Source organism: Homalodisca vitripennis, chromosome 4, assembly GCF_021130785.1.
Source record: "Homalodisca vitripennis isolate AUS2020 chromosome 4, UT_GWSS_2.1, whole genome shotgun sequence".
In the NCBI taxonomy this organism is placed as follows: domain Eukaryota; kingdom Metazoa; phylum Arthropoda; class Insecta; order Hemiptera; family Cicadellidae; genus Homalodisca; species Homalodisca vitripennis.
Genome location: NC_060210.1, coordinates 90,065,491 through 90,092,660, shown reverse-complemented (window position 1 = coordinate 90,092,660; position 27,170 = coordinate 90,065,491). Strand labels below are relative to the sequence as shown.

The following is a 27,170-nucleotide window of genomic DNA, read 5'->3' as shown; positions in this document are numbered from 1 at the left end:
TAAGCTCAGTTTCTATTACAATGAACGCATGAAAGTCCAGTTTTAAACACTCATCCAATATTTAATAATAATCATCTACCAAAATGTTAAATGGAGGTCGTATCAGTTTTTCTGCGGGAAAATATCGATTTTATTCTATTGATACATATACATCAGTAGGAGAACTGTTATTATTAAACATGCACTAAATGTTCTTGATATATTGCATTGTCGTTTAGATTTTAAATATTACAGGGTACAAAAACCTCTTCAAACACTGTAGAATAAATGGCAGGCTTGAAGATATGTCATTCATTCAGGTAGAGGTAGCTATTTAGGGGCCTGCCTCTTCTCATATTATCGCCTCTAATATTTCGTAAATGGATCATCTTTTGCGAGGCTTCCCTAGAAAATTCCACCTATCATGACAGGTCTTGAGAATTTACATCACTAATGATTTAATCGTTTGCATCTGTCAAAGAAATGTGCAAATTTAGGTTCTTTATAACATAAAACTTTCCACGCAGAACCAACGATTAAAAGGGCGAATATTCGAGAATATTTTATCTAAGGGGTATGTCTACTACACAATTTTGACATAAACCGAAGTGTTTAAAATCAATAAAAATAGTGTATGTAATATTTTTCTGGGTTGATGTTTGTCTTGTACTGTTATAGCCCTATGTAATATTTTATTTAATTTGTTATATCCTGATGACGGCTAAACCGATATATAGGGTTTGTTATTATCTTTTCGCATTTCTTAATGTAAAGAGTCAACGAGATATTTCACATGCGCATAAATATAGTACACGATTTTTAACTTTATAATAATAATAAAGCGTGAGCTAAACACTACTTTGTCAAAAATAATTGAATATACGATTTAAAAAGTACCAAAAACGAGATATATCCTACAAATTCATACATTACCGCGCAAAAAATATAAAATAACAACTAACAAAACTTACAATTCTTGTTAAATAAGTCCTACGTTACATAATTTGTTAAAATTAAATAACAATCCGCGTTAATTATTGTACGGTCTAACTTTTTGAATAGATATATTTAATTAGCTTATTTTATTTTTTAAACATAATTTATCCAAGAATACCAATAATCGCAAGAACCTATTGTTTTTAATGCAACACGACTTCTAACAGAAACAAAATTAATAGTTATCAATAATATGAATTATAAATTATTTTGCAACTTACAAGATACTCTTCGCCCGCAATATATCGAAGCACAACCTATTTACTAGCAGCACTACTCTAGAAATATCCACTAACGCAGCTGGAATCGTGAACCGACTGACACTGCCGTGACTAGCTAGGTTAGGTGACGTAAACAGCTGTTTCAACAGTGGCAGAGCGCATGCGCGGTGTATGCGGCAGACCGCGTTGCCAAGGTAACGCAACAATAAACAAGCCATTGTTTGTTTTAATTGTTAGTGGCTACTCAGACACCATAGCTTATTGCATAATGCGGCACGCCCAACACTTCATTGAGTGGTACTTTTACTTTTACTAGCACTATTCCCTTCAATGTGAACTAGGTGCCAACTGTCATACCAACCATCACTGCAAGAATAAGATGGTATCAATAAACAACAATTATGTGGGTCCAAACACTAGTAACATGCCAGGAGAGGATTCCCGATGTTGTATTGTGTATTGGGTCAGATTTAGTATTTATTTTTGGATGTACCTTTAGGATATCTTTCTTCTACCCATCATGTGCACCTCTATTACAGTTTCAGTTCACCTTGAGCATTTCAATTGTGTAGAGGGGTTTCCCCATCATACGTTTTATAGTGTAACGTTTTTCTTTGTGTACATTCTTTTAAGTTATTTAACAAGTTTCCAGGTATTTTTATTTTAAATTAACACGAAATTAGAAAGAGATGAAATCCTTATTTCTAGAATTTTAGAAATTTAGTTCTAGAATTAAAGCACGACAGTAAAGAAGATGATTTTGACGTTGAGAATATTAAAGATGTGAGATCCCCGCCTGTGCATGTTGTGTTACTAATTGAAACTTATAATAACAAGGTTATTTAATTTACTTACTTTAATGAGTATATTAAATATATTAATGCATAAACCATAATATAATACCAAGGAAATTTATTTTACTATTCAATAAACATGTATATTAAAAGGAAAAACAAAAATTAAAAAACTGACCGAAGAAATCTCCACTGCACTGTCAATATGTGACTATTTTTACGCTATGACACAGTGTTAATAGCTAAAAAAAAAAAAACAGTAGCAGTCGTGGGACTGCCGATAGAAGTGAAAACGGAACTATTAAGTTGAGAGTAATTAAAACTATATGCAAAAATTATATGAATTTTTTATGTTTTATTTAATAGTTACATATGATGGGTTAAACAAATCATGAACAAAATATAAATACAAAGTGGTTGAAAAAATAATTAATATATAATTATCTTAACAATATCTTAATAAAAACAATAAATGAACATATTTCATAAAATCTAAAATTATTATAACATTTTTTAATTTTCCAATTTTAAAATCCACGAAAAAATATTATCAAATAACTAGAAATCTATTTTACCACGCTAGTAAGATAAATCTTATACCGTAATAATACTCATTTCATGATGAAGAGGTTAAATATTAAAAACATAATTAAAATGAATAATGCTAAATTTTAAATACAAATATTCGTACAAATATTAAAAATGTTTAAAAATATATTCGTTGTTTTCAGTATTCATTTATCTGTATAATTAATAGTTAGTTAAACATAGAATACAAGTGAGTAAACACCGAGTGAACAACAGTGAGTTGAACACCGTTGTAAATAATACAGTTATTGCTACGGATAAAGTATATAATTGCAATAACAATTAAACCCACAATATTTTTAAAACTAATAAATTAGTTAAATTAACTTGGTTCTTTCGTAAAGTGTACGCGAACCGAGGATTTTACCCTCTACCAAAACGCTCAACGCGCCTAAAGAAGTTTTCACTTCAATAAATCATATTGTTACATAACTATTTTAAACGTTTTTAGCCTTTGGGTAAAAGATCAAAATTGTTCTTTATACCTAAGGAACCCTGGATATTTTACCAAGGGGTTACCAAATAATACCAGACTCTTGTATACCTAGGCTGTTGTACACTATTTTACATTTTTGCCTGTTAACTCCTTCATTTTTTGTAAAAAGTTATGGATTTTTAATTGCACATTAAAACATTTTGTTACAGAAAACATAAAATCTGTTTATGGAAAAATGCAAAAATTAAAAATAACAATAAAAGTGTAGTTATAAAAACAAAAAATATTTTTTTCTTTGAATAGAAAAAACATTCTTTACGCAAATTCCAGATTCAAAATGTTTTAGTTCACTGAACACTACAGATAAAACTGTATACAGTCACAAATATTTATGTAGTTTACAATAAAAATAATATTTTTATTGCAATTTGTAAAACATTGTGCTTGTTTGATTTTTATACATTTTTTATTTGATAACTTGCAGTGTATTTGCAATCATAAATGTGCAATCATAAATGTCAGTGGAAAACATATAAAATACTATTAGAAATGTGTGTTTTTTTCAATTAATGTAATTTAAAAGTAAAAAAGAAAAAAATGGGAATGTCCTCTGGATATTAGTATTATTTGGTATTTCATCACACGCCCAAATATCCGGATGTTAATACCCACATGGTTAATGAAGAAAGAGAATTGGATATTAACAGTTTTTTTTTTTTTAATAGACTTCCAATTGTAATACATAAATTTAGGCATTTCAGAAGACAACTGTGATTAGGAAATCCATCTTATCTAAAGATGATTAACTCTTTTTGTGCCAAAGTCCAAAACATCCATCACAAATTTATCAAGATAAAAATAAATATTAAGTGTTTAACTATTAAAGCCAATTTAACTTGTTTTTTATTTGTAACAAAATTATTGCTATGTTACAAAAATGTAGAAATGTCACTAAAGTGTTTTAAAATATGCCTGTTCATGTTTGTTGATGATAGTATGCAGGGGACTTTTATATTAAATTAAAATAATATATCCCCTAAATATGTGTTAGTTGTTGAACTGCCTTAGTCATATTATTAGTAAATTGTTAAGCATAGCAATACACCTGATGCCTCTTAACTGACAATGTTTGTTGCTCCCAGCTCATGTAAGTGAACCTTGACAGTGACCATGCTTGTTTATGCGTAGAAGGATTTTGTTGACCAAAGTACTGGAATTGTAATAAAAAATTTCAAAATAGATGGTATTCTGTAAACTTTTTGTAACTATACTTGTTTTTTATTTACTTGACTTTAAAATTTTCAATGGGCATTTTAATAATATTGAAGCAAATAATAACACAATTACTTTGTTGAATTTTCTTCTTTTTGTCATAACCTAGTGCAAATCTGAATTTGGTATCTGCAGCTTTATTAGTTCTAGAATAATTTTTTTAATACAAAAGGGCCATATTTTTTCATTTATAAAGTTTGGAGCCAATATATTGTACATTAATTATAAACTAAATACTCAAAGTTGTTATAGAGTTATATTAATGATAGCTTCTTATGTGCTATTCAAATCAGCCAAAAGACAAGTTTTAAAATAAAAATGTAATTGTTATATTTCCATCTGTAAATTTGAGCATTGGTTAAATATAATTAAGATACGTTAAAAAGAAGCTCAGTCATACAATACATTCTTGGACCATTTGGAAAAAGCATAAACTATATTTATCCATTACCCATTTACAAATGAGTTTATGCCCAACATAGTTCTTATACATTATATTAATATATAAAAACACATTTATTATTTTTCATTTTTAAATAAATAAACAACTATAATATTGTTACAAATTACATGTACAGAAACAACAGCACTTTAAAGGTTAAAAAAACTCTACCACAACTTATTAATTGTTCATGATAATGGTCTTATTAAGGTTTATTTATATTAAATTTCGTGGGAAGACCTCCATTTCCATATAGTCACACCATCCAGAATCAAATAACTAATGTAGAGTACATAGATGGGGGGGTTTCTGCCAATGTTCGTTACTTCATTCAAAGATTTTAAGAATGACATGATTTAATAACTTCTTACCGCATGACCTCCGTTTGGAGTCCAAACGAATTCCATCTTAAAGTGGTTACTTAACGTAAGAGTGCAGAGACAGTGATTCTGACAATATTCGTTACTTACCTCAAGAATTATAAGGATGATTTAAAATTTTAAATTGGAAGACCTCAATTTGAAAGCCAAGTATACTCCATTCCATCCTTAAACAATTAAATAATATAGAGTGCAGAAAAGGAGTTTCTGCCAATGTTCATTATTTACCTCACAGATTTCAAGGTTGGTTTAGAAATTTACAATATCTTACCACATGAACTCTGTTTAGACTGTAGATATACGGATTTCTTCTAATGTCAGCTAAGGATTTTAAGATTGATTTATAGAGTCTCATGATTTTTTTATCAGAAGACCCCAATTTGGAGGCTTAATATATTCCATCCTGAAGCACCTAAATAATATAGAGTGCAGAGTTGGGGGTTTCTTCTATTATGCTGTAGGGATAGTGTAGAATTTTGTGATTTCTTACCACATGGCCTCCGTTTATGTATTCTATCCTAACATGGATACTTAACATCAGAGAGCAGATATGGCATTTTTTCTAGCAGCATTCCACAACAGCAACATTCCACGCTGCCAGATTTTTTAAAATTAAAATTTGAAATGTGTGCTACACGGACTTTATTTTTTGAAATTATTTCACAGAAGCTAGGCTTGCACAAGTTTTGTGCAAGATAGGTACCAAAAATGCTTACAGATCACCAAGGAGAATAACGAATACGGACAGCTTTGATGTTTTTGGAGGCCTATCACAATCATGATGATGCACTATTGGATCAAATCGAAACAGTAGATGAAACCTGGATGAATGTGAATTGCGAAACAAAATTACAGTCCATGGAGTGGAGGTACACAAGTTCCCCTAAAAAACCAAGGAAATGTCAGCAAAATTTGTCGGCAATGAAGATCATGACAACAGTGTACTGGGTCAGGCAAGGTGTTCTTCTCATTGATTATCTCGAGCGTGGTGCAACAATAAACTTGAGCGGTACTGCCAAACATTACAAAACCTTAGGAGAGCTGTACAAAACAAGTGCCGAGGAAAATTGTCAACAAAAATTTTGCTTTTGCATGACAATGCCCGACTTCACACGGCGAACCATAAGCAAGAACTCGTTCAACTGGGAAGTTTTTCCTCATCTCCCCTGATCTAGATACAGCCCTGATCTTGATCCAAGTGATTATCACTTGTTCTTGAAAATGAAGATTTAGCTAGCAACACAGCTTTTTGACAACAATGAGAAGCTCCAGGTACGCATCATTGAGTGGCTGAGATCACAAGCAGCTGAATTCTATGACACAGGAATTTCAAAAGCCTTTCCATCGCTACGATAAGTCCCTGAATTTGTAAGGTGATTATGTAAAAAAGTAGTATTTTAGTCCCTCTTTCACATGTATACAGTAGGACCTTGATATATCGAACCTCAATATATCGAATTCCTCGATAAATCGAAGTTTTGTCATTCCCCTTGAATGTCCCATTTACTTCAATGCTAATGTTACCTCTACATATCGAAGATTTCAAGTAAATAATCTCAATATATCGAATTTTCACCAATAATTTTGCCTATTTTTTACCTCTATATATCGAAGTTTTCTTATAATTACCTCAACATATCGAAGTTTTAGTTTATCAACGAAACGAACTTTAGTACTGTATTGTCGTGTTGTGCAAACGAACAACCATCAAAGTAGAGTAGATACCGAATTTTTCATGTCGAGACTTGAAACCCCCACCACCGACACTCCTTTGTTTTCTGTAGACTCCAGTGGTGGATCACCACTCCACCCTCAGTTTAATTTGGACGTTACCGCGGCGATTAGTGCGAGTTGAGGTTATCTTAGTGAATTATTGTGCGACTGGCAGATTTTCAACTGTGACACTGTTTTTGTTTAAAGGTGCGATGGCAAAACGGAAAACTTTATCTTATCAAGATAAAGTTAAACTTATAGAGACTGCGGACGCCGGAATAAGAAAAAAAGTGACATTGCAAAGGAGTTTGGTATACCAGCGAATACTCTCTCGACCATATTGAAAAATAGAGAAAAAATTTGAACGCCAAGGAACTTCGTGCAAGAGAATAAAAAGACCTGAATTCAAGGATGTAGATGAAAGTGTTTATCAGTGGTTAAAACAGTGCCGTGATAAAAACCTTCCTGTAAGTGGCCCAATTTTAAAAGAAAAAGCAGCACAGTTTGCTGCGCAGTTAAAATAAACCTGACTTTCGAGCAAGCAACGGTTGGCCTCCAAAACTTTAAAAAAAGAAATGAAGTGATTTTCAAAAAGGTGACTGGCGAAAGTGCGAGTGTCGATGACAATGTTTGCACAGAATGGTCGCAAAAACTGCCTGATCTTGTCAAGGGATACAAACCTGACGATATTTTTAATGCCGACGAAACAGGTCTTTTTTTACCAGTGTCTTCCTGACAAAACTTTAACTTTTAAAGGTGACACTTGCCACGAGGTAAGAATAGTAAACAAAGAGTTACATTGCTGCTTGGAACAAATCAAATTGGCACCGTGAAGCTTAAACCATTGATGATAGGAAAATCTAAAAATCCAAGGTGTGTTTCAAAGGGGTTCAAAGCTTTCCAATGGACTACACATCAAACAAAAAGTCATGGATGGACTCAGGGGTTTTTGAGAAATGGCTAACGGATTGGACAGACAAATGAAGAAAAAGAAGAAAAAAATACTTTTGTTTATTGACAACGCTACAGCTCACGGTGACATCCCAAAAATGAAAAACGTAAAAATCGAGTTCTTACCTCCAAACACCACATCCAAGCTACAGCCATTGCATCAAGGAATAATTAAGAACTTTAAAGTTCATTACCGGAAGGAAGTTGTACGCCTCTTCTTTCGTGACCTCGAGGACAAGAACCCTACAAAAATAAGCATACTTGATGCAATGTGGATGGCTTCTAAGGCGTGGAACAATGTTACCGAAAATACTATAAAGAACTGCTTCAAGAAAAGTGGCTTTAAACAGCAAGTTGAGGAAGAAGAGGAAAGTGTTTGTAGAAGACTGTTCAATTGTTGAAACGGAAAACGGTGAACTTGCTAGTCCTGTACTGTGGAGACAAGTGACTCAGGCCCTTACTTTTGGAAGGGCTGTCTTTCGAATACTTTGTGGCCGTCGTCGATGACGAGCTTGCTACTTGCGGCCAATTAAGCGATGCAGACATTATTGCATCCGTTTTCCAAGGACACGAGTGTAGAAAGACAGTGTAGTCGAGGACGGCGAGGATGATGACGACAACGAAGTCGAAATGCCTGACCCCACCCTTCGCGATGCCCGGTGTGCCATCAACACGTTGCGAAGTTTCCTCCAAAAGAAGACGTCTATGGATGACAAAATAATCCCAGTCTTTATCCATTTTAGACGACGCGTTTGGACAAAGTGACTTTCACAGGTAGACAAAATACAATTTCAGATTTTTTTTAACAACAGTAAATAAGTTTTTGCAAACTCTTTATAACATGTACGTAAGCCTACATTACAGTAACATTTTAAACATTTAAAATACAGTACAGTAGAACTGTGTTTTCAGACTTGTGTATTTTATACTGTACAACATAACTTTTTAAGACGTTACAGTATTTCATATTCATATTTATGTAAATAATATTACTCTAAACGTTTAGTTAAAAAATAAATAAATTTAAATTGATGTATGGTGTACTTGTTTATAATTTCTTATTCACATTTCCCGATAAAGTAATGTACGATTCTTAATTGTACTGTATTATGTAGTGGGTATGGACCTCTATATATCGAAGTCTGTCAGAGTTAACCTTGATATAATGAATAATACAACAACAGTTTGTAAACCTCTATATATCGAAGTCTGCCCCAAACAGCCTTGATATATCGAACCTCATTATATCGAAATTCTTGATATATCGAAGTTTTGTAAATCCTCTTGAGGTTCGATATATCAAGGTCCTACTGTATAATAAAATATTTTTCTTGTATTGGTTTTGTTTTAAATTTAGAAACGATCCTTACTTTCTGAATAACCATTGTATGTGATCTTCCAATAATAGTCACATTGCTAAAGATGCAGTGAAACATTTTGCTACCTCTGGTTCAGGTTGACCTTCCGTGTTTCGAACCAAATTATAAACCGTCTTAAAGCAGTAATGTTAAACGGAGTACAGAGAGGCGTTTTTATCGGATTTTCTAATTTAGTTTAGAAATATAAGAAAATAATTCATTGTTAATGTTTTGGTTGTGTGACCTCCATGTTGGATTTGAACTTTTGTATTTTCTGGGGTAAAGCAAAATAATAGTCTATAAAGCAGAGATGGTATGTTAAAATGTAATACAGTTCTAACTGTTTGAGTATGATTTTTGTAACTTTCCAAATTAGGAATTAGTATTTGATGAATCCTCGTTTTAACCAATGATTCTACAATTAACCGTGAATTACCCAGTGATGCTATAATACATTTGAAATGAAATGCGTAGGTATACATATGAAAATGTTTAGTGATTTTCCAACTCTGATGTCTTTTTAACCAATGATTCTACAATTAACCGTGAATTACCCAGTGATGCTATAATACATTTGAAATGAAATGCGTAGGTATACATATGAAAATGTTTAGTGATTTTCCAACTCTGATGTCTTTTTAACCAATGATTCTACAATTAACCGTGAATTACCCAGTGATGCTATAATACATTTGAAATGAAATGCGTAGGTATACATATGAAAATGTTTAGTGATTTTCCAACTCTGATGTCTTTTTAACCAATGATTCTACAATTAACCGTGAATTACCCAGTGATGCTATAATACATTTGAAATGAAATGCGTAGGTATACATATGAAAATGTTTAGTGATTTTCCAACTCTGATGTCTTTTTAACCAATGATTCTACAATTAACCGTGAATTACCCAGTGATGCTATAATACATTTGAAATGAAATGCTTAGGTATACATATGAAAATGTTTAGTGATTTTCCAACTCTAATGTCTTTTTAAATTTGCTGGGGATAAGCTAACCTTTATTAATTATAAGTTTTGGATTGAAATGAAACGAGTCTGTAGGTCTTTGTAAAGTTAGTATAAAATCAATTATAAAACTTGTACTTGACAAATTAGAAAGCGAAGGAAAAACTTTCACTTTTAAACTATCGTAGATAGGATCCATGCTCTGACCATCCCATTTTCGTCAGTAATCTCAGTCAACAACCCACAGTAAAAGAGAAATTTTGCACCATTTGCCTTTTAGCATACTTTGAAGATCACATTATAGGTTCACTCGAAATTTTCAAGATTGTCATCAAATCATCTCATCCAATGTGTGTGTATCAACAAAGTAATTTCATTACAAATGTCGGTAACTTATTGGAAAATGTCATATGATGTTTTGTCATTGTCATTATAGGTACCTATAAGACCAATGTAAAACCTTTGGACTTTTTTGTACTTTATAACATAAGAATTTATTATTGAATTGTCATCAAGTTCTGAGTTTTTTCCAAAATTTAAATTCTTTAACTTCAAAAAATTATTTAAAATCAATTGCAAAATTTTTACTGACAGACAAGAAACCAAGTTATTAAAAACTTTTTTTTAAAGAAGAGACTTTGTTTTCCAGCTAAAAATCAGTTTCAACACACTTTAAACATATATTAAAAATTATATGTATCTAAAAGTTTCAAATTATACCATTTGCTCCAGCAATAAAATGTTACAACAATTTAATTTTGATACTTTGCTCTTTTTGGATTGACTCTGGCAGTTTACAAGAAATATGAAAGTGATGAGTATTTTGCTTGCTATGTGTTAGATATTTACAAAGAGATTTGTCTAAACTCATTCTCTCTGTAAGGTTTTATGCTTGTGATTGCTTAGTACATTTCTACTGCCCTGCTAATTAGTAGGAGTGAGTAAAAATCACCTTAAAATGTCTTCTATTGTGAATAATGTGAATAATATAAAACTGCCAAATATTACATCAGCTTCTATCATATAGAAACTACATCACTGAGAGAAGGGGAAATGGGAAATACAGTAGCAACAAATCAAAATTAAATTTAATCACTCTTAACTTTAGATTTTAAACCTCTACAAAATATTATTTATTAGTCTTGCTAACCATATAAACATTCCAATATAAAAGTACATTGACTTTTTATACCATCTATGAATATTATTAGATCTAAGAGAACCACAACTTTTATAAACACTTTATTTTAAAACTACTGTGTAAAACACAAAAGAAATAATATTTATAAATTCAAAAACTATACGATTTGTACAAGTTGTTAACAGATTACAAACTTTAAGCCACAGTACTTACAACATTACAATATTATAGTTCAATTTACATTATACAATATAATACAACAAATGTTCAGATTGCTTAAGCACAAGACTTCCAGATACTTATGGCTCATTATAATAGGTAAATAATAGAGATCATTTTGTAATAACTGGAAGAAATATGTGATGATATAGTATATAAGTAGTCCTCAGGCACTTCTATAAAACCGTTCAAAAAAAAAAAAAAAAAAAAAAAAAACAGTACTAACAACATAAATAAAACAATACATATATATCACACTATAAAAATAATATATCTACAAAAAATTGTTCTATTAAAACAGCCAATTACAAGGGTGAGAATCCAAAATACTGGACAGGCATCATATACAAAATTACTGATTAAATAGAAAGAACGTAGTAGAACACTAGACTGTATTGAATACAGAATGAGATTTTTAAATTTGAAAAATTATTGAAAATATTAATAATTTTGTTAGTCTATAGGCTGGTCTGGTCCACCATCACTGTGACGCATCCGGGATCTACCTCCTGAAACACAAATAGGGTAAGCAACCAAACAAAAATTATATTATTTTAAGAACTAAAGTAGATAGGACAAAATTATGCATTGCTAAAATTACTAAACGTGTTTTTTGAAAGGTCAGTGATAAACCAAGTCTCAAAGGTCAGTTAGACTAGTTAGCCAACTAACATGTTGTTGTACCTCTTGCAGGGCAGGATCAGGATCACATAGGGCAGGGAGTTAATACTTTAACCAGCCCCTGCAGGACAAGACAAGCCTGCTAAATACATTTTTCACGCAGTCACAGCATACCATAATAAGTGCATTGAAATGAAAGAGCTGAGTGAAAACAAATTCCACTTTATGAATGGTTAAGTGGCCATTTTATGTGATTGCTCCACTTTACATATTGCCTGAAAAATGTATGTGGACAGGACAAAACTAGATGATTAACCCTTAACATGCCATGTGCACCTTCAGACGTGGCGAGTATGGATTCTGTAATGTTGTTTACGCCTTGAGCGCAAGACTGCGTAAATACATCTGTAGTTCTAATCTACAGACCTCTGTAAGAGTGCAAGGCGATGTTCTTTTTGAGAATGTTTGGAACCCCCAAATCTGATTCAAACTCAGTGACACAATAGTGATACATTTTCAGAACTAAACAAATAAATAACCGGCTCACCTGGCATTGCTCTATGTTTTTATGCCTGACAAGATATACATTTCAGTCAGCTGTCACTAGCAATTTTTGTTCCAGTTGTTTATGATTGTTTTTTAATGTATTACATTGTTTAGTGTTGTACCAATTTGTTATGAGCTAATTACCAATCATAATTAATCTATAGTCAGTGGATAAGCATTGAATTTTCCCTTAGCCCTTTGAGGACCAAGTTTTTTGACATTTGTTTTACAGCACCAAAAATGTATATTGTGTCTTATAAAAGGGCACGCAATAATAAACACCATAAAATAGCCATTTTGCAGGCATACTTTAACTGTAGAAAATTATTTTAATTTATAAACAATTATAATTAATTTAAATAAAGCATAAGTTTTACTAATTCATTGTAAAATAATAAACAAATTCACAACTCTCCGTAGGTAATTAATAATTACAGACTAGACCGAGGCATAGAGAAATATTTGTACTTAATTTGGAAATGATAATTATAATAATTACATTTAAATATATTATGATTTTTATACTACTGGGATTTTTCTTGAATAATATTTATTACTCTTGATTTGTATTAATTTGAGATTCTAATTTCAGGTAGCAAATTGTACAGATAAGTCGGCATGTGGTCTTTTTTCCCATAAATGATAGAGGCTAGTTGAATTCATAATCGTCTGAAACATTGAATTGTCCATTAGTACTCAAAAGGGTTAGAGGATTAAACATAATATAATACAAACCAATAATCTATTTAGAGTTCAAATAAAGTGGGATGTCTAACGGTGCATCTGAATAATTATGCTTTTACTAAGGATGGATAATTTCCCCAGGAGGACTTGGTTGGCTGTTCCCAGTGTTTTGTGGGACGCAAAAATTATAAACTGAGAGGCTTCATAGTAGATTTTTAAGGTAAACAAACGCCCCTTGGGGCTTCAGTGCATGGCAGTAGGCCACCCCTTAAAAGAAGAAGTGATTAATGTATATTGATTTAATTCCGTTTACCTCTTCTAATCTGGTTTAAGCAGGCCAACATACGGATCATAAAAGAGGCAGGAACTGTAATGGTGTCTTTGGTTTCTTCCAGCATCACCTCGTTACGTTTCACTAGCTGTAATATAACAAAGATGAGTATAATATTGATATATAACACAATCACAATCAAAATTAAAAAGTACAAACGTTTCAAGTTTAACAGTAAAACTTCACTAGTTACATGGCTGTTATTGTTTGGAATTGTATAAAAAAACATTGTTTTTAACCAAAATGTTTTGTACTTTTAAATTACAAAATATTTGTTGACATTGTTCAGAGATATGAAAACTTACAATAGAATTCTGATTCTCATGTTACATTTCTACAATAAGTACCACCACATTAGCAGTTTTAAATGTTGCACTACAAGTGTGGTTGATCTTAATTTCTACTTGACAGTATATGTGTCTCTACTTTTACAATGTACAACGAGTAACAGTATATTAAATTTAACTAGCTTTCAGAGTAATCATTTTATAATCTGAGATATGTGAAAGTAAGCTATTGCATTTTACAATTCACTACTATTGTCAATGTTAATCTTAAACAAACTTAAATGAGACTTCAGGAAATCAGCAGTTACAAAATAAAATTGACAATACTTAAGTTTGATCCCATCAGCACTAAAACAATACAAGAACTACAAGGGATTTTAAACTCGTCACAAAAGCCTCTTACGCACTGCTTGAACGGGGGGTCAACACAGAGGGGTCTTACATTGTTACTGTAATATTGGTAAACCCTGTTAGCTACTAGCTACAGTAAAAATAAAAGACATACTTGCGATAATATACGTATTGACCAATCTGGGCCAAGAAATGATTCCTACGCCGCTTTGAAAACATTAAACTTTTCAGTTTCTATCTTCAATATTGTTACATTCAAATAAATCAATATACTCACAAACATATTCCACTCTACTTATTACATATATTAGATATTTTAATCAAATTGTAGATAGTGACAAAAACAAACTCAGAATCCTCAAGTAGGAAAATATTGTATCTGTATTAAAATATTAGGCATTTTTAGATATTTGGAGTGAAATATTTCAAGTAATGCATTTTGAAGACAAGAAATTTTAACAGCAAACTCGACTTTTTATATCTACACAGCCCTCTGAGCCCTAAACAAAAAAGCCTTGAGAACATGAGGATCATATTTACTACACCGTAAAATTACCATCTGGGATCCAGGGATTACAAATATTCAAAATTCTAAATTAAAGAGAATATGTTGTATTTTAATATTTCAATCAAACCTTTTTATGGACCAGATATTTACCAAATGTATCATCAAAAGCATTACTGATGTTTCATTTCCTTTACTTATATATATATATGGTTTTTTATACAGAATGTTTTATGAATTAAAGTACTTTTATCTCTTGTTTCGAACCATGTTTATGCCTTGTGGTCATTTTGAGGATGCATTATATAACTTGTACATTAAAAATGAAAGATATTTTAAAAACTGTAGTCTTGTTCCTTTCTTTTAATAATATTTGTATTCCAACACTAAAACTAAACCATATTATTAACCTAATTTTAGACAACAAAACAAATAGTTTTAATTTTTGAACTACTCATTTGCAGCAAAAAATTTTTGTTAGTAAGGATAGTGGTACTTTTGTTACAAAAATAGTACACTTTGTTTGAGGTATGGAATCCATCCTCTTCTTTAGGTGTAAAGAGAAAAGGTAGAAGAAGTATTTTTATTTTCTCAATTCTAAGTTTAAAATTCAAAGAATTAAAGAGGAAGATATCATTTTTATGATGTAGCTGGTTTACTGGGAACATTCTGCTGACTACACGTCGGAACTATAATGCTTAGTTTAGCAAGTAGTACAGGGTTGGTTTCACTAACTCCTGTGTCAGCTTATTATTAAGTTAGTTCATTATTTTAAATTTAGTTAAGCTATGAATTACTACATTTTCTGTTCCAAATTCTAAACCCAATTACCTATTACTGACAACTAAAGTAATTGTCAATTGAAAATTAGTTGGAATGGTGTAATTTGATATTATTGCTATTCAATATCAACTAAAATCAAACAATAAAATTTCAACTATTTCACGTTTCTGAAATGGTTACATTTATCGCACAAGATAAGGGGCACGTCCAGAAAGTAAGTGTACTGGAACTCTCACAGCTGTAGGGAATACTTTTTCGACATGTTGGCAACACTGCCGCGTAGCCTGAATCCTCCCCTTCAAAACGAGACCAATCCGAGGTTAGTGTGTTGAAAACTCTTGACGCAGTAGCATTTCTCGCGAAAAATGTCGATCGTATCTCCCGCAAAGTGCGAAATTCGCGCCGTCATTCGCGATCTCGTTGTGAAAGTAAAAGCTCCGGTTGAAATTTGAGGTGAAAACTGTGTAGACTGCCTCTTAGTTTCAGGCGTGTAGTGGGCAACCCAAGTTTCGTCTCCAGTAACAATAGAGTAGAAAAAATTATCATCTTCGAGTTCGTAGCGTTCCGTAAACGCTTTGGAGCTCTGCACTCGATTCAACTTGTGCTGTTCTGTCAGCTGTTTTGGGACCCACCTCGCAGACAATTTCCGATATCCGAGAGTTTCTGTGATTGTTTCGTGTATCATGGATCTGGTGATTTGTGGAAACATCGCAGAAAGTTGATCTAACGTCAATCTGCAATCGTCACGGACCGCATTCACGGTTTTTTTCGCAAGTTCGTCAGTCACAATTAAAGGTCTTCCGTTCCTCTGATCGTCATGCACGGAAGTACGGCCATTTTTAAACTCGTGACACCACTTGTACACGCTCGTATTCATAGCTCCATTACCGTAAACAGTGTTCACCTCATTATAACTTTCAACCTGAGCTTTTAACTTCACAACGAGGTAGCGAATGACGGTGCGAATTTCGCACTTGGCGGGAGATACGCTCGACATTTTTTGCTAGAGATGCTACTGCGTCAAGAGTTTTCAACACACTAATCTCGGATTGGTCTCGTTTTGAAGGGGAGGATTCAGGCTACGAGGTAGTGTTGCCAACATGTCGAAAAAGTATTCCTTACAGTTGTGAGAGTACTAGTACACTTACTTTCTAGACGTGCCTCGTATTGTAAGTAACAGAACCAATACTGTTCCTACAAGTATTTCATGTTGGCACATTTAGATTTTACAGGAACAACATCGTCACTCTGTAATCCGAACATGGTTTTGAAGCGAGCAGGGGAAAATTATGTATGGGTGGAAAGTGTTCATTTGGAGTGTGATTTAATTGAGGGTATTCTGAGATATTTGTAGTGGGTTCAAAATGGCTCCAATTTGGACCCACTTTGTTTCTTGTTGTTTATCAATCATCTACGATTGTGATGACCAGGTTTGTATTACGAGTATGCTCTCTACCAATCATTGGAATAACAGACCACTTATATCTGTTCTTATTCATTGATTCTGATGGCCTGAAATCAACCTGTCACCCAAACATCAATAAAACATTGAAGGTTACTTTGAAGTATACAGATGAGTGTAAATTTCAGAAAAAACAAAACAGAATTCTTTGATAGTAATAATTTGCATGTTGACCTAGAAAGCAAGAGGTTCAGGTTTGTGTTCTATAGAAGCAAGTGCTTTTTGTCAGAATCAGAGGCAGCTTGAAATAAATCTACTTTATTAAGAGAGTACTGATAGCAAGATATTACCTCCTCGGCCATCTCCTGGTTAAAGCTAGGCTCGGGCTGGAGCGGTGCCCACAGCTTAATGTCGTAGTCGATTCCTGAAGTGGCCAGTACAGGCAGGAACGGGTGCGGCTGCAGACAATTCACTACGTGGTGATCGGCCTGCAGAAGCATCACCAACCGTGCTGTCTCCCGCTCCCAGATGAACACGTGGCCACAGTCCGATCCACTCAGCACAAACTCCTCTCCCCAGAATGTCGCCTCCTTGATCATTGTCCTGCAAAAGAATCTAGGGTAGGGACATGCACACACAGCATGCTCAGTATAGTGTCCGTACCACTCACCTGGGGCTTCCAGCCATACATGTCTGTTTGTCACTGTGTATCCATATCTCTTGTACAAGTGTACGAATTTATGAACCAAAGTACTTATTTACAATATATTTCTACCACAATTTTAAATATATTTTTTTACACAATCTTTAGAGGAGCCTGAGAAATAAATAGTTTGAAACTGAAATATTTGTGTAAATATATCGATCTGATGTTCAATAAGAATATTAATACTGAACAAACTGAAGAATCAATAAACAAATCAAGTTGTGTTGGGAGTGGCATGAGCCAAGCTATAGATTGAAATCCTGATGATAGAAAATCTTAAATATAAATAAAATATTTATAAAATACCTTAAAAAAGACATTATTACCTGGAAATATATTAATTTGTTTCAGGTATGATGCTTTCAATACAATCCGAGTTCAGTAACTGTACAGTTAATACATGTTACAATTTGTAACAATAATTACCAAAGTTGTAAAGTAGTTCTTAAATGATAAGCTTTAAGTTACATGTAGACATGTCAAGTTGTATTATCATTTTTAAGATATTTTGAGTAATAACATCAACATAGAAAAAGACAACCCTAAAAATTGTTAATGTGTAAAGTATTAGAAAACTGGATACTTAACAGGAAATATAAATTTTTATAAATGAAAATTATTATGAGCTGGATTAAAATGTGGAATAGAAGCATTTTTCTCAAAAACTAAATATTAATTTGTTTAGGGACTCTTAGTTGTGACACATTATTTTATTCCTGTAACAATTGGTTTTTTATTAATTTTTGGATAGACTAATAATAAAATACAAATTGGTGCTATTTTGCAGTATTGACAAAATTTTATTTTAACCATAATGTTTACTCATTTCATTATAAATCTTAAAATGATATCAAACTTCACCAAGCTTCCATTTGAGATTTTTCAAAGGTTCACTTTTATCAAGTTGTTCTGATACTCTTAGGAGACCTTGTATACAATCTTGAAGACCTTTTTCTCTTGAAAAATACCTCAAATCTAATCAATACTTAAATATTGCCACACATAAATCTTTGCCAGTTTAATACAAAATGTCCAAAACAGAGTAATACAAAGAATCATTAAGTGCAACACAGACCTCAAACATTCTATAAGTACAATAGGTTTGCACTAGTTCAGTTTTAGGTAGTTTAGCCTGGCTTTGAAAAAAATAACAAATATGAATAAAATGGACTGTTTAATGAAAACAGTAGAATCAATCAACAAATACAACTTACAAAAAATGTAATGTCCTTTCAATACAAAAATAGCTATTTCCGCAATACAGATTTATGGTATCACAGATCCAGACGTTATCTGCATGTGATAATTACACAGCATTCCAGTCAGAAAACGGGAACAATGTCACAGACAAACAGTTTAGCTTATGTTTATTTTTTAATTTAAATTTTGGGCTTGAACCAAAACATTGTTTAACACGTTAACTGCCACCATAAAGAATTCTAGAGTTCCCTGTATTGCCAAAATTTTCTGTAGTTGTTTTCTATGTGATATTGTTTTTGTGGTGAATATAACGGTAAATGAGAACGATTTATACAAATTTTATGATATGGGGTGTGGGGCTTAACTTTGGACCGATCGGGTCGGCAGATTTATTTTTCATCCGAAACTGCCTGAAAAAATTTCTTGCCGATCCGATCGGGCAGACATAGTTTAAATGGCTGTGAAGACAGTGTGCATTCCTTTTTTATTACTCTATGGTGCATGTGCAATGAACGGATGACTGAACAAACATTCCCAACTGCTTTCCGCTCACAGTTGATACGTCACATAGTTCGCGCCAATTTATGTAACCTCACTTGCACTCGCTGCTTTCATTGTGGTTATTTGTTACATAGTTGTATAGTTGTTTATGTTAGTCCAAGCTTTATTAAACATCAGAGATGAATGGAAACCTAGATGAAAGTGAAATAGAGATGTTTTTTGACGAAACGATGAGTAGTTAACGTGATAGATAAGGAGGTAATTATGGTGAATTAGAAAATTATAGTGGATCTGAATTTTCTGATTTGGAAGACATTGTCAATGCGCTAGTACCACAAGATTGCAGAAGAACTGCTTCTTGGAACAGCTGTTGTCAATGCATGGCTAGCGTACAAGAATGATGTAGAAGTAATTGCTCAACGTAGAAGAAGTCATGCGTATTCCATCAAAACGCTCAGAGAAAAGTTAGTGTATTCACTCTTGGGTCTAGAAGACGAAATTCTGTCTGCAGTGCCATGACTACATTTTTGAGTCAATAACTTTCGTTGGCGAGGGAAAAAACAAACGGAGATCAAGGAAAAACTGCAAGATTTGCTATAACAAGGCAATGCGTGAGCGAGGCCGTAAAAAATAAAAATCTGAAGAAAGTGTCAACTTTCCGTGAGCTGTGCCTCTCGGAAGGCCTCTTGGAGAAAAGCCTTACCTCTGCAAAGACTGTTTAAGAAAGTCCACAAGTAGACCTTAATCTGTATTACAGAAGTATTAATCCTCTTTTATGTAAACCTTTTATGTAATCCAATTAAAATAAACTTTGTTTTTATAAATATTGAAATAGTAGATATTATTTTATATCCAACAATTCCAAAATAAACGCTCCCAAAATAGTTTTTCTAATTTCATTCGCAGCGGTAATGAGGTAAATGAAACGAGAATAATTAATAAAACAATATAATCACATAATAAAATCAATTAACGAAAGTATAGAAGAAATAAATATCAACAGTTGGTAAAAAATAAATTTGCCCACCTGATCGTGAGATAAAAGTTCATAATATTCTGCGGTGTTTAATAAACCTAAAAAAATCACGAAATAAATTCAAACAATGTTCTCTGTTCATTCTTGTATCTATTTAGAACATTTAGTCCACTGGTTTGCCACCCGAGCCAAACGCAATGCTCGTAGCTGCAAAAAGTCTTAACTTTGCCTCTAATAAAGACATTTTCCATCTCATTTCATGTTTTAAAGCTAAAACACGCAACCAAAATGTTGTAACGCTTAAATTCAATATTAGCGTAAGAAAAACATTTTTATGTGTATTTTTATGTATAGTTTTTACAGCCACAATAAGAGAAAATACAATGCACAAAAGGACAATAAATAAGTCGTTAAATATATGATCATTAATTAATTTAAGATTTACTCATTGTTATTGGACAGCTGTTATGAACAATGCATGGCAAATACAGTTGAATGATAACTCAAAATGCATAGATGACATGAAGAATAATAAATGGTAAAAACAAAACATCAGAAAAATCAAGAAATATTATGGTAGTGAAAAATTAATGAAGAAATTAAAATGTATGGCTGGAAGCCCAGATATATTTAGGTTTGGTGTTAGATGTTAATTGAAGCATGAAATAACAAAATAATTAATATTCAAATAAACAAAAAACTGTTAGATGTAATGAATAAGGAAAACCTCAATATGAAAAACTGAAACGGATTCAAAAGGAAAATTAAACTGAATGAATAATGATTAAGTTAGTTCCAAATGCAGTTAGTTTGAAATATTTTGTTAAACATGTTAAAATATAAATAACAAAAGTTTGTCAAAAATAACAAAGAAAATAACAGCATTTTATGAGCATATTTGACAAGTGATTTAATGTACACGTTTCTATGAATTATTGACTTACATATCAATATTCAAACCACACAGTAAATTTTTTATTTCGATGTAACAGCCACAGAACTAAGTTAGTTACCTAAGTGCCAGCCTATATTTTACATTTCTGTAAGAAATATATATATATATATATATATATATATATATATATTGTTTGATCAGTTGTCTTTTGTGAAGTTGTCAGTTTACAGTATTAATTACTACTAGTACACACCTGGCATTCCTGTGTCCGGTGTACTTCTGCTTGACAGCAGGCTTGCGCACCTTGACTCTGTCATCCATACACGTCACTGAACGCAGGAACCTCAACTCCTCCTCCATACTCCTGTGTACCCCAGGCCGTTTCCTCAAATCACTCCTGTTGTCTCTCCTACACCAAAATAAGCATTAATCATTGTATAACAGTATTCTATAGTAATACAGGGTGGCGCAAAAGTCACTGGACAGTTGGTTAAAAGAAGAAAAAAATAACAGCAAGTCGTAGTACAATAGTTTTCATCCGTGATGTTGGTATTACTAAATGTTGGTAATTATGCCTTTTTAAGTTGGCAATACAATACAATGAAATAAACAACAATCGAACTAGTGAGTTCATCTGTGACACGTGTGTAAAGCTGTAGTCCCCGAATTATTATTTTTCTAATAGAATTTTTGTTAAACATTAGTCATAATGTTAACGAAAGAAGAAAGGATTTTCGTGTTCAAAACATTTTATAAAAGTGGTGCTACTGCAGTTGTTAATGAATGGGGAATACACTTTAGATCAAAACCACCATCTAGACAAACAGTGTATGACATACGAGATAGATTTGAACAACATGGATCTGTTATGGATGCACTAAGGTCTGGCCACCCAACAACAGTCTCAACTGATGACAATTTATTGCGGGTATGTTTAGCTGTAACCAAAAGTCCTCGAAAAGCGATCAGACGATTAGCATCTGAGCTGAATTTATCACGAAGGTCAGTGCAAAGAATACTACACAAACAGAATTATAAATCTTACATTTCACGTTTATTACATGGGTTACTTGAAGATGATCCAGATAGACGACTTCAGTTTTGTGGATTGATGCTTAAACAACACAAACATGATCGTAACCTTTTTAATAAAATTATTTGGTCTGACGAGGCCAATTTTAAGTTAAGCGGACAAGTTAACAAACATAACTGTACTTATTGGTATACTGAAAATCAAAGTCTTGTTAGAGCAACAGCTGAATCAACCTGGTGTGTGTTTGGGGGGTAATATCATCATTTGGCGTACTTGGACCATATTTTTTTGAAGGAACAGTGACAGGAGATAAATATTTGGATATTCTTCAGAATTATGCAGTACCAGGACTCATGACGTTTGCAGAAAACTTTCAAGAACTTTACTTTCAACACGATGGTGCTCCACCACATTATGCCACTGCCGTTCGCGATTATTTAAACGAACGTTTCCAAAGAAAAGTTATTGGTCGAAGGGCAGATATTGACATGCCCCCACGTTCACCAGATATCACACCAATGGATTTTTTCCTATGGGGAGTAGTCAAGGACAAACAGAGTCTCATACTATTGACGAACTGAAAGACTACATACATGATGCATTTTATGATTTGGACAATGATCCCACACTATGCCATAGAGTATGTAACAGTATTCCAGAAAGACTTCAAAGATGTATTAATGAAGACGGAAAACAATTTGAATATAAAAAATTATTGTAAGTATTGTTTGCAATAAAAAATAATTTCAAATAAATCTAGTCTTGTTTTAACCAACTGTCCAGTGACTTTTGCGCCACCCTGTATAACAAATTACAATAAAGAAAAAAAATTGAGTGTGGATGGGTGAAGCTAGTAGGGATGTCTCCTAGTTTTTCTCAGAGATTAGTATGTTACGTATCTCTAACATTTGTGTCTTTAAACACATTTTTAGGATCATAAAAACTCTAATGTGTTTTTACTTACTTACACATATCAATGATCCTGTAACTCTACAACCACTCAATTTATTTTGGTGAAACATGAATGACTCAATTTTTTGAACTAGTTACTTTGTGGACTACTTGGTCAATGTAGCAAACTCAATAAGCCCCGAACCCTTAGTTGCACAGGTGCAGAATATGTCCAATCACACGAGCATTGCTTGCGGGAAATCTGGGCCATGAGAACTTGTCTAAATCCTGAACAATAGATACTGATCAGCATCACTAAAAATAAAACTAGGAAAAGGAAGATGAAGTGAATGTTAAGAAATATTATTTCAGAATTCTGTTTTCTTTATGTACAAATAAAATACGTATTTTTTTATGTACATTCACATTTAAGATTTTCTTAAATAAAAAAATGTATTTCAGAATACAACTATATCATGACACAAACTCAAAATAAATAATTAATTGTTATTTATTTACTTTATTCAAATACTTTCTAACTTTCAGATTTAATTGGCAGGCCTAACTAACTGTACAATAAAATAGCCTCAAGCCATACTGCAGTAAGGATATACCCATCCTACTGGACAAATTTACCATAAAAAATATTGCTTAGGGAAAATTTTAGGTTGGAGATTCATATTCTGCTATGCACCTGGCAGCTGGAGGGACTATCCACATGGAGATGACTGCTCTAAATCAACTTTAATAGTGTAGATCCTTAATAGCCTCAGTGATCTTTAAAACACAGAGGAAACAGAAACAGAGAAAACTTTTCCTTTGTCTGTTAAGGTGTCTGTGAAGTGTAAAATGTTTCCTTCTTAGCCCTTTAATATCAATAACTTGTAAGTTACTGGAGATGCATTCTTCTTGTTTTTTGTTTGAAGGTTAATTTTTGACGATGGAAGGATTGTGAAGGAAACAGGATTTTTCCGGACATTTGCCATCGTTCAGTGAAACAAGAAATCAGTAACACTGATTTGTTACTGATTTCTTGTTTCACTGAACAATGGCAAATGTCCGGAAAAATCCTGTTTTCTTCTTGTTTGTAGGTCTAATTTGCTTATTAATTAGACTGTTTGCCTTCAGGTCAAATTTATAAAACACAGACACAATATGTACATTAAAATTTGGTTTTCCTTAGGAAAACTGTTCAAGTTTTATACATACATACATACATATATATATATATATATATATATATATATATATATATATATGTATCCATGTTTGGAGATCCTTATAGTGGCTTCCACTTTAGATATTCAATCTTTTCTTTTGTTCTCCCATCTTAGATGGTTGTTTGGGCTTTTATAACATTCATATTTAGGCGTGCTTTAGACAAATTAATAATGTCTATTTGTTCAGAGTTTGTTACTCCTATTGCCGCTAATGGTCAAATCTATTTTCAATCTCAACAACCAGCAACATACTAATGAATGCCTAGCAAAAAGAGAGTTGGTGATGTAAATAATTTAATTTTAAATTACAAAACAATGACAAGGACCATCATTCCCAGTCAATTAAATAAATTGTCAGAGATCCAGAAACACCACCCACAGTGCTCTCTCATGATTGACTGTTGTCAAACAGGTAAACTGTTTGAAATTTTCATACATACATATACATGTATGACACCATTACATTACTTTGACAATATGTATGCATATCATGATTGAAGGTGAATTGAATTTGTTTCCAGTTTGTTTATATTTTTACTGGACCAGGAGCCGCAAGTTCTCTTCAACATCAAAGGAACGGCTTTATTAAAGTGCTACGGACAATATTTCATACCTTGGTGAGGCCTGTTGCTGTTGTGAAGGAGGAGGATGAGGAGGGGGGGAGCGAGATGAGTCCATATTGTCGTCTGAGTCCATGACAAAGTCTTCGTCGTCATCTGACATGGGAGCTGAAAAATAAATCCATTTTAATTAACATTTTATTCAACAGAAATTAAATTTTGAAAAATATCAGGAACCGTACAAAATGGGGAAATTAAATGAATAAAAAGATAATAGTCAAGAAAGGAGGATGAATATGTTATGACTTATGTTATATATGTCAGTCGTAGGTGGTTAGTAGACGAGTGAAGACGCATTGTGACCTGTATTCCGTAGTTTAGTTTTAATGATTAGTGTTTTGTATAGTTTTGTATTAAGTGCATGTCTTTAGTGTTAGTGAAGTTGACAACAACATGTAAGTTGTGATTCCTGACTTAGGCGTGCCACAACGCTTTAGTAAGATTTGTTTATTTTAACCTAGTTTGTAATTATGTATTAGGTTATTTCTTTACCTGAAGAAGAGATCAGATTGCAGATCTCGAAACGTAGTGTTACTGTTTTCTTGTTTCACTGAACGATGGCAAATGTCCGGAAAAATCCTGTTTCCTTCACATGTTATGACTACTTAAATTTTAACACTTTGGCTACCAATCAGCACAGGGATTGAGTTTTTGACTACCATAAAATTCTGCTACTCAATCATCTGAAGAAACGTTTAAAAATGTGTGAATAGCAAATTTATTAGAGATAACAAAGTGGATAGGGCAAAGTTAAAGTGATACAGCATGTGCAAGTGGTTGGTTTAAGTAGTATTATTATGGGTTTTTCTTGACCGTTGTTTTATTGTATTTTATTTTATACTTCTGTTTTGTTATTCTATTTAACATCATGAAGTCTGACTAACCCTGTTAAGTATTAACAATGATCATACTCTGATCAAACTTGGTCATGCATAGTCATTGACAGAGCTGAATGCAGAGTGGTAAAATACAGTTTTTTTGTTTATTCAATCAACTCAGGAGGCTAATTCTATCATGTTTCAGTAATAAATTTTCCTTTCAATCATAAATCAAAATCATTTCCTTTCTTCTTTTACACATGTTTAAATGTTTAAAACAATACTATAGTTAACCCGGAGTTGTTAATTCACTCTTTGGAGACATACCGATGTATAGATAAATACACTATAAATGGTTCTCATTCATTCAAAAACATATTTCTATCAAGTATTCATGAAAAACTGTATGTAGGTACCAAAAATAAATATATATTGTGATTTTTAAAATAATAACTAACTTGAAGTATACATATATAGGTGTATGTTCTTGCACCGCTAGGCATCTATGTGCAGACAGTGAATTAGCAGTGAACAGACAATTGCTAAAATATATTTCAGTAGTACAAATATATTTGTAAATAAATGTATCCTCTATTGGACAATTTGTGGATCTATATTATAATTGTTTTTATTCATTGGCAGTGGTGATTTAAAGTTTATTTATGTCCTGAAGACGGTGGTTTGCACGTTAAAAACAAGCAGGTTATAACCACAGTAAATTTTAAACAGCTGCTCAAAAACCTATGTTAAAAATTAAACGTTTTTAATAGTGGTTTACAAAATTACACACCTAATATACTGACTCTAAGAACACCATAATGTGACCATAGCCAAATTTTTTTAACAACCTCAGTCAAGAATAAAATTTTAAATGTTTATTTGATAACATTTTCTGTACGATTCTAAAATTAAATAATCAAAAACAATATTTTTACACCTATCTTGTTTACAAAATTGGTCTTAATCAGATCACAAGTCCCCGAATGTGTAAAGTTGCAGTGTGGTTGTAAAGCACCCAAAACAGGTACTTTTCTTCGTGCTTACCATCTGTTTCTGATGAAAGTTAATGTTTGCAAATTATTTCCTCTATATGTCTAACTTAAAAATGTGATTGTCACATTTAAGTTAAGTGTGCTGTCAGTCAACAGGTACAGTGAGAATCTATGACATCTTTGTACTATAGTCAACTCCTGGCAGAAACCACTTCTCTAAGACCAATATCTTAGGTGAAGTAGAAGTCCACAGTCCAACCACAATATTATTTTATTAAACTGTATTTTAATTAAAATTTTGCTTGGAACTTTGTTTCTACACACTCAAGATCAAGTCTGATGATGGTGCTTC

At 32.5% G+C, this 27,170-nt stretch overlaps 2 protein-coding genes across 4 annotated transcripts in view; both read right to left on the bottom strand.

The window, feature by feature from the left end:
• Nucleotides 1-1,342, bottom strand: part of LOC124359741 (shootin-1-like) — a 66,151-nt gene extending 64,809 nt beyond the window's left edge. Inside the window, exon 1 of the mRNA XM_046812739.1 lies at nucleotides 1,197-1,342. The gene's annotated coding sequence lies outside the window, so the exon portion shown is untranslated. The remainder of the gene's footprint in view (nucleotides 1-1,196) is intronic.
• Nucleotides 1,343-11,166: 9,824 nt separating this feature from the next.
• LOC124359739 (DDB1- and CUL4-associated factor 6-like) overlaps nucleotides 11,167-27,170 on the bottom strand; it is a 48,524-nt gene continuing 32,520 nt past the window's right edge. For all 3 annotated transcript variants that reach the window (XM_046812736.1, XM_046812737.1, XM_046812738.1), the window contains 5 exons: nucleotides 25,002-25,116; nucleotides 21,498-21,653; nucleotides 17,317-17,569; nucleotides 13,621-13,726; nucleotides 11,167-11,965 (listed from right to left, as the gene is read on the bottom strand). In XM_046812736.1, the coding sequence (XP_046668692.1) occupies nucleotides 11,910-11,965; nucleotides 13,621-13,726; nucleotides 17,317-17,569; nucleotides 21,498-21,653; nucleotides 25,002-25,116 (686 nt within the window). In that variant the 3' untranslated portion in view covers nucleotides 11,167-11,909. The remainder of the gene's footprint in view (nucleotides 11,966-13,620; nucleotides 13,727-17,316; nucleotides 17,570-21,497; nucleotides 21,654-25,001; nucleotides 25,117-27,170) is intronic.